This window comes from Mycetomoellerius zeteki, unplaced genomic scaffold, assembly GCF_001594055.1.
Source record: "Mycetomoellerius zeteki isolate Tzet28-1 unplaced genomic scaffold, Tzet1.0 scaffold415, whole genome shotgun sequence".
In the NCBI taxonomy this organism is placed as follows: Eukaryota; Metazoa; Arthropoda; class Insecta; order Hymenoptera; family Formicidae; genus Mycetomoellerius; species Mycetomoellerius zeteki.
The window spans coordinates 1327942-1341769 of record NW_017257409.1 but is presented as its reverse complement, the minus strand read 5'-3'; the positions used below and the strand labels follow the sequence as shown (position 1 = coordinate 1341769).

The 13828-nt window shown below is 27.6% G+C and overlaps 1 protein-coding gene across 2 annotated transcripts in view; it reads right to left on the bottom strand.

Moving 5' to 3' along the window:
* The window catches only part of babo (TGF-beta receptor type-1 babo), a 36162-nt gene that overhangs the window by 5078 nt on the left and 17256 nt on the right, over nucleotides 1-13828 (bottom strand). For both annotated transcript variants that reach the window (XM_018453965.1, XM_018453966.1), the window contains exons 3-4: nucleotides 7295-7503; nucleotides 668-901 (exon numbers count right to left, since the gene is read on the bottom strand). In XM_018453965.1, the coding sequence (XP_018309467.1) occupies nucleotides 668-901; nucleotides 7295-7503 (443 nt within the window). The remainder of the gene's footprint in view (nucleotides 1-667; nucleotides 902-7294; nucleotides 7504-13828) is intronic.

The following is a 13828-nucleotide window of genomic DNA, read 5'->3' as shown; positions in this document are numbered from 1 at the left end:
TAGTGACTATATTATTGATAATATTATGTCATTTTAAATGTTTATAGTTTCATAAATTAGTTTTCTTTACAGAATAGGATATATCTTTATTTATAGAATGAGAATGTTGGCATTATTGCCTACTATAATATATCAGTTTCGGAGCCCATTTTGTCAGACGCTCATTTTTGCATAACTTACGAAAAACTTAATTATTGCAAAATTGCAAACAGTATTATAAAAACTGCTTATACTATCTGATAGAAGACACTTTTTAATTTGTATTTATGTTTTTGAAGTTGTATTTTTACCTTTTGTTTAAAAAATTTTGTTTATGTCGATACCGACATACCACTTCCTCTATATATATGCAAAAGAAGTATACTTATATGTATTATTACAGACTTCAATCATTTTTTAAGATCATACATGAAATAAATTAATAATATTTTACAAAAACCATTTACTACACATTTACTATTGTAATAAAAAGCTGTTTATTACCTACATATTAAACTTATTATGGATACATATTTGCTAATAAATATATATCCATAATAACTGTAATAAAGAATGACTAAAATATTTCTATCGAAAGATTTTTCTTTCCATGAAGATTCAAAAGATATTTACTTTTTATCATTTTATACTGGTTTTAAATAATGAACTTTAATTTAATTTGACCTACCTGAGCCGCTACCACTCGTAGTCATCTCCAACATGTCCCTGATAGTGACGCCGCCCAGAATTGGTCGGTCCGGAGCCTCCAGCGAGTCATCCGGAAAGTGCCTAGCCGGCCTCTTTTTGGTCATGTGTATATGATAGATTGCCATTACGACCACACAGATCGCGCATATTGGTAGTGCTATCGTCAAGGCCATTTTCCAGGTAACCCATGTTGCGTCATCACCACTCGATGATACTTTCGGCAAGATATATTCAGTTATTATTTGCACGTAGGAAGCACGGATAAACGCTAATTCAATCTCGATGACGCCGAATTGTACACGTTATCATACTAAAGGTATGATATATCAGTATCAGAGATATTCAACTTGTATTCTTGGATGAATAAACTATGTGTTGTCTCAAGATTTACAAATTACATGAATGCAAAAAAATTTTCTTGAACGTAATTCTAATAATAAGAAAAGAAGTTTTTAAAGCAGTTATTCGTTTTCACGCATTACTTATTTTTGTTGATATTTAGTAACATTATTTGTTCGGGTATTTAAGTAAATTGTTTCATAATTTCCAACAAATTATTTTTAAAATTTACACTTTCTGCACACAGCACATGACGTCGCATGAACATTCGTAATATTTAAACGATATTGTGTTGTCCATGCGACGTTGAACGAATGTGCTGTGTAAGTTCATATTTATTTAAAAGAAACGTTGATTATATCTCTGATCTTAGAAGCAAAAAACTTTGCGAGAATATATGAATTTATTAAAATCACTATTATGCATTGTTGATGCGAAAGCAAGCAAATGCGAGCAGAAATTTTCAAAGGAAAAAGCTATGAAATGTAGACGTTAAAAAAAGCGAAAAGCGATAAGATATATAATTTGTACGGGAGACAAGTACGTGTGTGTGTGTGTGTGTGTGTGTGTGTATATATACATTCAACAAATGCGAAAACGTATATGTTAATAAAATAGTTAAAGCAAAGCGATCTCTATGCTGACACGGTTAAACAAACACATTCAAAACAGTGCAACATGGACAGGATTTCGGTCTGATCATTTTAGTGATCAATAGCTTGGTTCATGGCTGAACCTCTGAAAACTTACGGGATTGAAAGATGTTCTAAGAATCTCTTTGAAATTGAATGATGCATCAACGTATAACTGCGCCTCGATAATTTGCCTCAATAATTTGTTATTTTAATTGCCAATCTTTATCGTCAATTACCTTATATATCTTAATTGTTAATTTCAAATTTTAGATTTTAATACTAGGACATTTAAATCAAGTCGTCGTATAAATCAAATAAGATTTGCAAAACAGTCTTAGATTTTTTATTTTTATAATCTTTTGACAGATATTAATGACACAAACTGTGAATAACACAATCATCATTTGTCGTAGGTTTTATTCTCATTTATATATCTAGTTTCTTCCACTAAATCCATAATCATAGAATATTCTAGTATTAAATCTGAGATAATCTTTTATTCTACGTAATATGCAACGTAGAACAAAGGTAAATATTTCTAATATATCTTATCGAGACATCAGTAGCACGTTAAACACAAACTTTGACTTACCTGCGAGTAACGGAATTGAAGAGCATTAAAGTATATACTTTCAAGTCACACAAATGCTATTAATCAATTATTTATCGAAATTTATCACACAAATATTAAGTGAAAATGATATTAATCGATGTCTGAAACAGCCAATTAAATTGTTATAAAATGCTGAGTAAAAACTGTTCACGCATTCAAAGATAATTTATTTATTTCGAATCACGTTAGTTCAATAATTCGCAATTTTATGTTTACAGCAAAATAAATTACTGCAACAATACGAAAAAGAACTAATTTACGATAAAATACATTTACAGACTTATACAAAAATGTAGCATAGATAGATTATTTTAATACTTATATTTATATTCTACTTATTATACATAATATTAGATATCTTTAAAGTTAATTTTTAAATATGAAAATGTTTGACATAATGTATGAAAAAATTGCGATAGTTTTTAAATAAATTTTTACTGAAAGTCATCTATATAAATCTGAATTACAAAATAAATAACTAAATCCTACTAATTAATAATTATTCAAAAATTTGTGATTTGACTTTTTCTGAATTAAAATTATAACAGACGTATCGATATTATTCTCCAGAAGAGCTTTGTAAATCAGAGTTTTGAGAGATAAAATTGGATATACGTAGATATGTAAAACAAACTATACACTCATCACGGAATCAAACAATCGCGAAATTCAATTGACAGGGTTATCACGATGTATAGGTAGATAGGACGAATCGTGATATAATTGGATATTGATCCCTGTGAAGATTTCAATGAGATGACAGGCAACACGGCGAGAAACGGTTCACTGATGAATGATCGCACAGCAACGAGTCTTCTAATAATGATGAGGGATAATATACGAGAATATGCATCTTGCTAATATTAATAAAAAATATTGTTTATAAAAATCGTACGTCATTTAAATAATTATTAACGTTTATTATAGGCTTCTGTTTCGTCACATAATGTTTTTCAATCAATTTTTAATGTAAAATGTGTATTGTATTTTTTCTTTTCAATATAAAATATAATTTCTTAATTAATATTTTATATAAAAAAACGATGTATAACAATTTAACTATTGTTATACCAATTAAACGTTGTAATAACATATTTTAATTGAAATAAAATTTAAAAAGTATTAAATACAACAAAATAAAAACACTATTACTATATTTTTGTGGTATATTATTTATTATTTCTCTCATCAGTGTATAACAAATATAAAAAATTGCCAAATTTATTATATTTATTATCGTTCCACTCCCTCCCCGCCCCTGTAATATTATTTTATTTAAAAATATATAAAACATGAGAAACTAGAACATTTATTATTCAACGGAAGTGCTACACTTTTTTATTTAAATTTAATCAATTTCTGATTTTAACTTATTTTTATGAAAAAACAGATACTTTTTTTTTAATTAAATAGAACCAAAAATCAAACATGACAGAGTTATATAGAATTAATGATGCTATACGTTTCAATATTGATAATGTTGTAACTAATGGTCTAATGTGAAAATATTTTCCATGTGTACTAATAAATTCTCATCGAAGCTGATTAAACTGCCACGTGAATTATTGAATTCCATATGCGAACACATAACGTACGCATCTCAAGCTAATATCAAATCGCTGCTGCGATGATATCCGCCGATAACTGGCTGTCCTCGCGGATTTATTGGAGCACGTACAATCGAATATCGCTTCCAGCCTGTCCCGTCATCCCTTTGTCCAAATCGTGTTGTGCACGCCTCGTTACTTTATATTCCGGGTGAAGCTATTCCGTTCGCGCTTGGCAAATTACACCTTCGCTCTCAATGTCCGCTTTTATTCGCGATCGAAATCCATTGATATGTATAGATATAGCAATGACATATTTTCTAAATAGTTGTATATGCTTATATTAGTAATACACTAATAATTAAATTAGAAATATAATACAAATAAATGAATAAATGATCATATTATTGTTGATTATTCGATAATTTTATTACTATAATGCATTTTACTATATTTGTGTTATTTTTATGATTTATTTAAATAAATCTTTTAATGAAATCTATATGTCATATATATACATATATATATGCAATTACATAATATACTATTTGATTTTTTGATTTAAAATACATGAGTTTGTAAAAATTACAAAAATATTTTAACAGTTAATACAATACCGGGGAAAAGTATTTTAGGGTTAACGTACTCTCAGTTTATATTAAATGATAGACGCTGTGTGTAATGTCCTCGAATTTTTTATCAAATTTTTTTCGCGTTGCAAAATTCACTGGCACGTATTATAGACAGACCAGTATTATCTTATCTATACATAACGTACACAGAATGTATGTTATCTGCATCCCCTCTTTATTACGAACAAGAGATGTACGAATAGAAAATGATAGTATACATATGAGTGTACAATTCAATAACGTTGTCGAAATATGTATGTACATATATTTGAAATGTAATAGAAAGTAATTTTAAAAGATTCAACACACACACTTTTACAAATGTAAATAAATAATAAAACGTTTAATTTAAAATAAAAAATAAACGTCTAAATTAATAATTAAAGTTATATAATTAAGTTTAAATTTAAACTAATTGTTATTTAACGTTAGAATGTTAAAAGTTAAACGCGCAATAAATATAGATAAATACTAAATTTAAAATATTATAATACGTTATATGCTTATATAATCTTCTCAAACGCTCTCTAAAGATAATTACGTAATTTAAAGAATTGTGTAATTTACATCTCGCATTATGTAACGAAACAGCAACACTATTCTGTAGTAATAAAAATATCGATTTTTATTTGATAAAATAATCGTTCAAAAACAAAAACTACGAGAAACGCGATCAGGATAGAGAGAACTGTCGGTCGATGGCAGCCATTCTGTCCATTCCTTGTCTTGTCAGCTTGGCACAAGCAAGATAAATGACGCGAGAACATGAAACATGGGGGAATACAGAGGAGAGAGTGGTGTGAAAAGTACGCGCCCAGACAATTCACAAAAGCGTAGAAAATCGATAATCGATACCCCGCTTTTCTCATCACTGTCGCACGCATGCCTTACCAAGGTTGCCATAGGAAAAGTCCTTTTTCCGCTAATTCATGATTCGCAAAACGAAAAGCTGAAGCGTCGCAAAACAATGACAAATTTATATACGGCAGAGAAAATATATTTTTTTAACTAAATTGAGAAATTATAAAAGCAGAAAAAAATTGTAAAAGCAGTAAAAGAATAAAATTAAGAATTTTATTTTATAACCATTATAAAAAAAAAGCTACATGAAGGATACAATAGAATTTAACCCCATAGATTTAAATCTCCGGAATATATAAATCTGCCATTGGCTTTTAAGTGCTATTGACATTAAAGCTTCAAAAAGTTTCGCAAATTGCATTTGTCAGAATTCAATGGCTTATTTAAATTTGTAGTTCTTTTCTCACTTTCCGAATTTCGTTGCGTCATTGAACACGTAAATCAAGAGTTTTAAATATGTAAGTTATTACATAAGTTATTATATAAGTTATGCAACTATGTGCTTAAAAGTACAAAATTATGATAAGAAATAGATAATTTAACAGATGAATTAACAGTTAGTTGATTGTAGACTTGTCCATTAGTCAATTGTAAAATAATTTGACATCTCAAGACGTCGATACAACTCAATGTTTTTTTAAATAAATTTATTGTTTATGTTTTAAACGCTCAGAATCAATAATTCATATACTTAATTTTGCTAAGTTATCAGACGCAATTACACGTGATGGTTGCTGTTAGTTTATCCGTGTAAACCATCTTGTTGCAACTCAACGATTACAAAGGCAAAACCTATCGCTTGCATCATATCACGGACGGCTGATCCATTCAGGACGGACAAGGCAGGAAATGCATCCGACCATAAATTGCTTTGTCTCGATAAACATTATATTACAAAATAAACGATATAAATTATTTAAAAAATTTAGTAAGTGTTAATAATTTTATAAAAATAGAAATTTAAGACACACAATAAAAACTTTACAAATTAAAATAAGAATGAATCATTAATTTATTAATAAAAAATTGTAAAAACAAAGTATAAACTTTTAAAATTCTACTTAAAGCAAAAATATTTTATTTAAAAATGTTAATGCAAGATATTTAACAGTTAAATAAAAAAATTATATTAATACTACATTTATTAACAATAATAAAATATTTATAGAGATGTAAATAAATTTTAATAATAAAAAAGAAGCCTTTAGCAATGAATATTAATTAATATAGTAATGTAATTATTCGATCTTTTTTTTATTACGTTAGATTATATTACATTCCACTAAATAGACATAAATTTAAAAAACTAAATCTAAATTTTATAATAAAAAATGTAAAAGTTTATATCGTAAAATTGTAAAGTTCTGATAATAAATCTGCCATTACATAATATTCTTCTAAAAATATATAAAATCTAAATTGAACAGATAAACAGCTGGAGTTAAAAGACTTTCAAGAAATAAATATAGTCAGACCATATTATTAACTTGGTGAATTGTTTACTAAATATTAATAGTATTTACATTGTGCTAATACGATTGATTTAGTAGTAGTAATCTCTAACAAAAAACATGTTTTAATATATTTACTACAGAAAAAAAATCTAAATAAGCTATAATTATATTACAAAATTATAATTATATTACACAAAAACTAATACAACAACTTTATTAATGGACACATTCTAACTTTCTGTAATCATTTTACAAATGATTTTTACACGTATTATTTTAATAAATAAATTACTACAAATTTTTTACTCGAATCATAGAATGTTTAAAATTTTCTTTCAATTTTTATTTAAAGAATTTATTTCTTTTGTGGCTCGAATGAATATTCAGCATTTCCGCCATTGAATCCTTCGAATTTAATGATCATTTCGTTTTTGCTCTCATTCAGCGGAGAAATGAACTTTGCAGCAGGAGCAACCTTGAAGGCGAGGAATCTCGCGGCAGCCGCTTTAGCTGCAATTTATTGTACCTCCTCCGAGGTGGTTCGCAAAGCGAGAATACGACCGACCTCTGGACTCGTGAGTAGGAAAGGAAGGCCTTAGATCGCGATTGCAGTAGTCAGAATGATCGCAACAAGCGACCACGAATTCGATGCCATCTGGACCGTGCAGCGTACTGTTTGTGAAGCACCAGACAGAGTACTCAGTATCCGGAAAGAAGTTCATCTTATTGTAACACCTGGGAAAACAATTTACATAACGAGTACTGCCGCGGACCAGACTATGGCGTTCATATCGCCGAAAAGTGGAAACAATCTACAGTTACTGCCGTAAACTGTAAAATGACGTAATATGTTTATGGAAATAGCGGATAAATCAGCGGATGTATCAGCGAATTACTGGAATAAGATTTTGGTAGGATAATATCCAATTGAGATAAAGAGGAAATATAAAGGAATGCTAATGGCAGCATTTTAATTGGCTCAATATGCTACGACGCAGAGTTTAATAAGCTGCAGAAAAATAATTAACATACATCAGACTTGATTGCACTAGACTTTTGATTGTGATTAATTTATTTCCTTTTCTGTTTATATTGCAGTTAAAAACGTAATTTAGAAACATAATATAACTCAAAATTTATAGTTGTAGTTTATAACGGAAAGAATAATTATTAATCAAAGAATGAACTAACCAAAGCAGTCAATGCAATAAAATCTTTAAATAATAAAAAAATTAATAAAGAAGTCTATATAAATCTAAAAATGAGAAAAAATTGTAAAAGTATTGTAGGAGAACAAAAGCAATCATAAATTTAAAAAGTTTTATTTTTGATAATAATAAAGTATGTTTTATTAAACATTAAATATATTTAATAAAAAATTAGAAAACATCACATTTTTAAAAACACTACATTTTTCTCAGGTGCGTACATATGTGTAAACTAGTATAATAAGAATATATACAGTATTTTATAACTTTTGTATTAAAGTTTCATTTTCGTACATAGGTATATATTATTTAATAAATTTGAAAATTATTTTCAATCTCTGGAGAGATTAATTAGATATTCTTTCTTTTCAGAATTTGTAAATATTCTAATAATACAACTTAAGTTAATTTTTATCTTAACAAAATCAATTTAATATAAACTAAAGAAGTTTTGAAGAATAACAAAACTTTACCTTTCAATTTATTTTAAATTTTATTTAATATTAAATACTATAAAATTTTAGAAAATTTTAATTTAAAAAAAATTAATTTTGTTGAATAATCTTGCTTAAAAAGAAAGATATATAAAACAATAAATAAAATAAAATACTAAAATTTGTTCAGGACATATACAGGAAATTCTAAAGCTCGATGCAATTCTTACAATACATTGTACATTAATTAAAATCCGTAAAAACATTGATATTATATTTTACGCTTTATAAACAGGAAAAAAATATCATCTACATACCTTTTAAATTTTATAAAAGTATTCAACAATATACAAAGATAATAAATGTAATACATAAAGTCAGAAGGCATGCAAAAAAGTAAGTAATAGTATTTCAATCCTATCCCAGGCAGAACACATACTCATAATGATATCATAGGATGTCTTCATTTTATTTGCCAGTAAATAATAATAACTTATAAATGAACATGTCCTTCTGATATTATGACTTTTTGTGTTCTACTTGAGTTTAACCCTCACAACCTCAAGAAAGTTTCTTAATAAATTATATTGCAAAGGTTAAAAAAACTTGACATGAGTTGCAAAAGGTGCATTATAATAATAAAATTAATTAAAATAATTTGAAAATAAGTCTACCAGTGAGAGAATAAAATAATAAATTTAATCATAATGTTCTTTTGTACAAAAATTTAATTTCTCATGTCAACTTTTTAAAGATTACTTGATATAATAATAGATAAAGTTATTAAGTATGTATAATACATTTTTGTTAAAATTAATAAAGAAAACTGCGAATTTTGCAGAAAATCTGAAGGTTACTACAGGAGGCGGGAAAGATATTTACAAAAGCCACCCTTTCTCACGTGGATCACGCTATCAAAGTTACTATGGGACAGTACTATCGTTAAAGAGTGCAAAGAAGAGAGCTATGACAACATGCTACCGGTCCTTTCCGAGTTCACTCAGGAGAATTTCCGGCATAAACGAAAAAAAATACAGGAGAAAATCACCTTGAAGCGACTACAAGCTCCAAAGGTGGCAAAAATATCGGTAGAACGTGACAATATCATCACAATAGCATATATTATCTTATCCAAATTCATTATCTTGTTCATTATCTCATTTTTTCCTATAGATGTTGTTTATTTTATATTAATCTCAACATGAATTTTGAGATCTATCTAGATGTAATTTTTTAGTTTATAACGCATCAAATGTAAATATAATATAAATTAATGTAAATAATGTGAGCATGTGCTACACAGAAAAACTAAAGAAATAACAGAAAATAATAAATGCTAAATAATTATTGATTACGCTTTTTGTACAACTCCTTACTGCGTAAAACAAGCTGTATCGTAGCATTCGTTTTAATGGAAATAATTTACTTATTTACATATATACAATACGATAAGAAACACGGAGAGAAATACTTTAAAACACGTGCGAGCATAACAAAGACTCATAGTAACATGTTATTCAAATATTAATATTGATAATATACTAATGTAGTACTTTGTAACTTACATTAATATTTATTTAATTAAACATTTAATTCTTTTATAGTGACTCCAACAATGAAACTTTACAATATTTCATTGTAGTTAAAAAATCGCAATATAAAAAAGTTCAGCGTTATATTGAACGTGTAATAAACGGCGAAAGAGAACGCGCAAAGCTCATCCGTGAATACGCAAATAGTGCGTCATATATACGCGTTTACGTCTACTAGCGTGTATAGCAGCGTTTCAGAAGCTTTCTATTCTTTACACAATATATATAGTGCACATGGCTTTGTACAGATATAGAAAACTACACAATGTGCCAAAATCATCGGTTGATATTTTAAGAGATAAATTCTTCAACTAATTTTGAAGTAATCCTTCACTTCTGCATAAACATACAAATATTTTTTACTTTGTAAATAATTAAAAATATAGAGAGTTTAATAAATTAAGATCCAAAAGATAAATACATATATAAAAAGATTGTTTTCTTTCGAAAATCAAATAAGTCTCATTTGAGGATCTTAATTGAAAAATTATTTAATATTAAAAAATATATAAACGATATTATTTGAGCTTTTATCAAAAAAATGGCAAATTAAGATAATCTACTCTCTCTCTCTCTCCTAAAATATCATCAAATAATTTTTATACACATTTCGTATAAAAGTGCACAGATAACGGTAGCGGGAACGCGACAGACAGCGTGTTAGAGAGGACTCGAAATGATAATGCTCGAGCAAAATAAAGATATATACATTGGCAGGAACCATGACGTAACACTCTATTCCGATCATAAAAAAATAACTCACGGCTTGGCTAATTCTTCGATAAGCTACTATATATAAAAACGCTCTAATCATTGTTTGAGCCGCTTCTGCTTTATCAAACAACAGAAGTGGCTTTATATTACGCATAAATTTTTTTGTAATATATTAATATCACTTTTTTTATATTGCAAATTTTATAAATCAAATTTTTATTGTAATAAAAATTCTTGAATTTATTTATTAATAAGTCAGCTCATTTATAAAGAAAAGGTAGAATGTAAAATATCTCTACTGAAAATAGATTAATATAACAATATTGTTCCTTTGATGGCAAAGATTCCTACAAATGATTAAATTAGATATACTTTATTGTGAATAAGATATAACCGTATTATTTACTGTTGAAATGTTATATACTTTGAACTTATGATTAAGCGAGTATTGAGTACTCTTATGCAAAATATATACGTCCACAATATTTAATAGTTTTATTAGATATAATAATTTATCTTATTGTTTAAGATAGCAATAAAAAAACACAAAAATTTAATTAGAACTATTCATCAATTATATGTAAGTAAAGTCAAGATAATAAAGTTAATCAACATCTATGAACAAGACCTTAATAATTTCGGATGTTACTGTGAATAGAGTTGCCTCTTTAACGCTTTAAGTAAATAGTTGCGTGGGATAGGTCAAACTAGCTTCTAACTTGGAAACAGTTTCTTTGCCACATCAACTACATGTTCCGCTTTCACTCTTGTTAATCTTAGTTTAGACATTTTTAGAAATTTTTCCATATATATGCTATATGTACATATTACTCGTACTATTATAAAATAACTAATATCATGAATATCAAGTTTATAAATAATCATGCAACTATGTTTAATTACACTGTGCGACAAAATTTGATCTCTTTTTGCGTTACGAGTATGAATAATCATTTCCAATGTATTTTTGTCTTGCACATCCGTCGTCCAAATTTAGCTATCACATAACAATTTTAAAAAATATGAAACATGAAAATAGCGTTATAGCACTAGCAGCGAATTTTTTCTCTAAATTTCGTTACTGCTACGGGAAAGTATCAACTTTTAGCTTTTAAATTAATTTTGTTTTATTTTGGTATGATTTTTCATATACATATGTATGTAATATGGAGAAGACATTTTATTCTATCTTAATATTGCATTTTATAGAAAGAAAAAGTGCTTTTGTACTTACATAATATATACTGGATTATACTAAATCAAAATATGAAATTAACAAAATACAATATGGAAGATCGTAACAATCTCATGTTGCAAAATGATGTTGAACAGTGTTATTAAACGTTGCCGGGACTCATTGGCAGCTTTTACGATTAAACTTTTTAAATAATTAATTATTGTGTACGATTAAAACGTATTGATATAATAAAGATAACCTTTTTCGACATTTCCATATACGATTCTGTGTACTTATACTGTGTAGTTTTTGTGTAGTAAATGAAATACAAACATGCTACATTGTAATCAGCTTTATAACGCCTTTATAATAAGATAAATATCACGATGTAACTTATTTATATAAGACTTCGTATTAAATTAATAAAAATGTAATAGATATAAAGACAAATGGCAAACATATTCTTGATAAAGATTGTATCTTTTAAAGTTATTTTGTAATGATCACATAATAAAATTACAAAATAATTGTTACAGAATAATAAATGTAAACTATTTTAGATGTCACTTGCTTCAATATAGAAATATTAAATATAAAACGTTTTGTCAGAGTTAAATTGTAATTTAACTCTGAATGTTTATGCACTTCTCATGTGCACAGTAACAGCAAATTCAAACTAAATTTGAATCAACATTGTCCATTCTTACATACAACTGATTTCTATTATTTTATTATAATTTAATGTTATTACTCAAAAATAACATGTCGTATATATAATAATAGAAACTTTTTTAAACTAACACTTACATTTACTTTCTCAAACTGAAAAATATTAATACAAAATTTTGAAACACTCAAAAATTTACTTGCCTCCTGTTAAATAAATTTTTTTCTTTTTTTATTATAATACTTGTTTGATTTAAATAAAACCTAGAAAAGTACTTATATTATAAAAATGATATTGCGGTAATTTTTCCATTGTTTCTTTCGCCATAAATACATAAATGCAATGCTAACTTGCCTCTTATGCCAATAAGTCCCGATCTCTTTTTAAATTGATTAAGCAGATCGGTATGGATCTATATAGATAACGAAAAATAACTAAAATTCCGATTTCAAAATACAATAAGAATATATTTTACAAATCGTTTTGCAGAGATAGAGACATATAGAGAAAAAAAAGAAAGAAGTGAGAAAGGAGAGTTGCAGCTAAAGCCCGTGCCACCTACAGAGTTTTCGTAACTTCCAGGTCTGTTTGGACTATACCTTCATTGTTGCTAGGGTGTAGCGGAGGTTTGAGATCCTTATTGCAAAAATCCTCTCTGCAGCACTCGATGACGAAGGTCGTGTTTCGCGAGTCGCTCGTCATGCAGAAGATGCGCGGCTCGGGCTGCGACCCCGGCAGGTGTTTATGCACGCACCTTCAAGCCGATTTTGCACCAGTTTCAAAAAACGAGGTGAGAAGAACTCGGGATAGCGCGCACGACGCGTTCGCATCGAAGCACGAGATATCAAGGAAATTCGTATTATGCGGTTTCACGGCAAAAACGTAAACGGGGATTCGATCCCCTGGTAGCATGACAAAAAAGGATTAGCGCACTTCTGAGGTTGCGTTCTAAGCCTGTTTCTATTTACCAACATTGTCGATTATCTTCTTATGTTATTTAATATAATTCAAACACGTTAAATGACACACACAAAAAAGTGAACGTTCATAAGTTAAACTTTTCTAAATTTTAAGACTTTTTTATGAAGATACTATATAGTATATATATATATAATTAGGATTTTTTTAAATTCTTTTCTTGTTAATATCTTTTTCTTTGACTTTTGGATTAGTACATCTTTTTAAATTTCTTATTTTAAATTTCTTATTTTCTCTACAAATTTTTAACACTATGATTTCAATTATATTGTTACCGAAACTATCGAGAA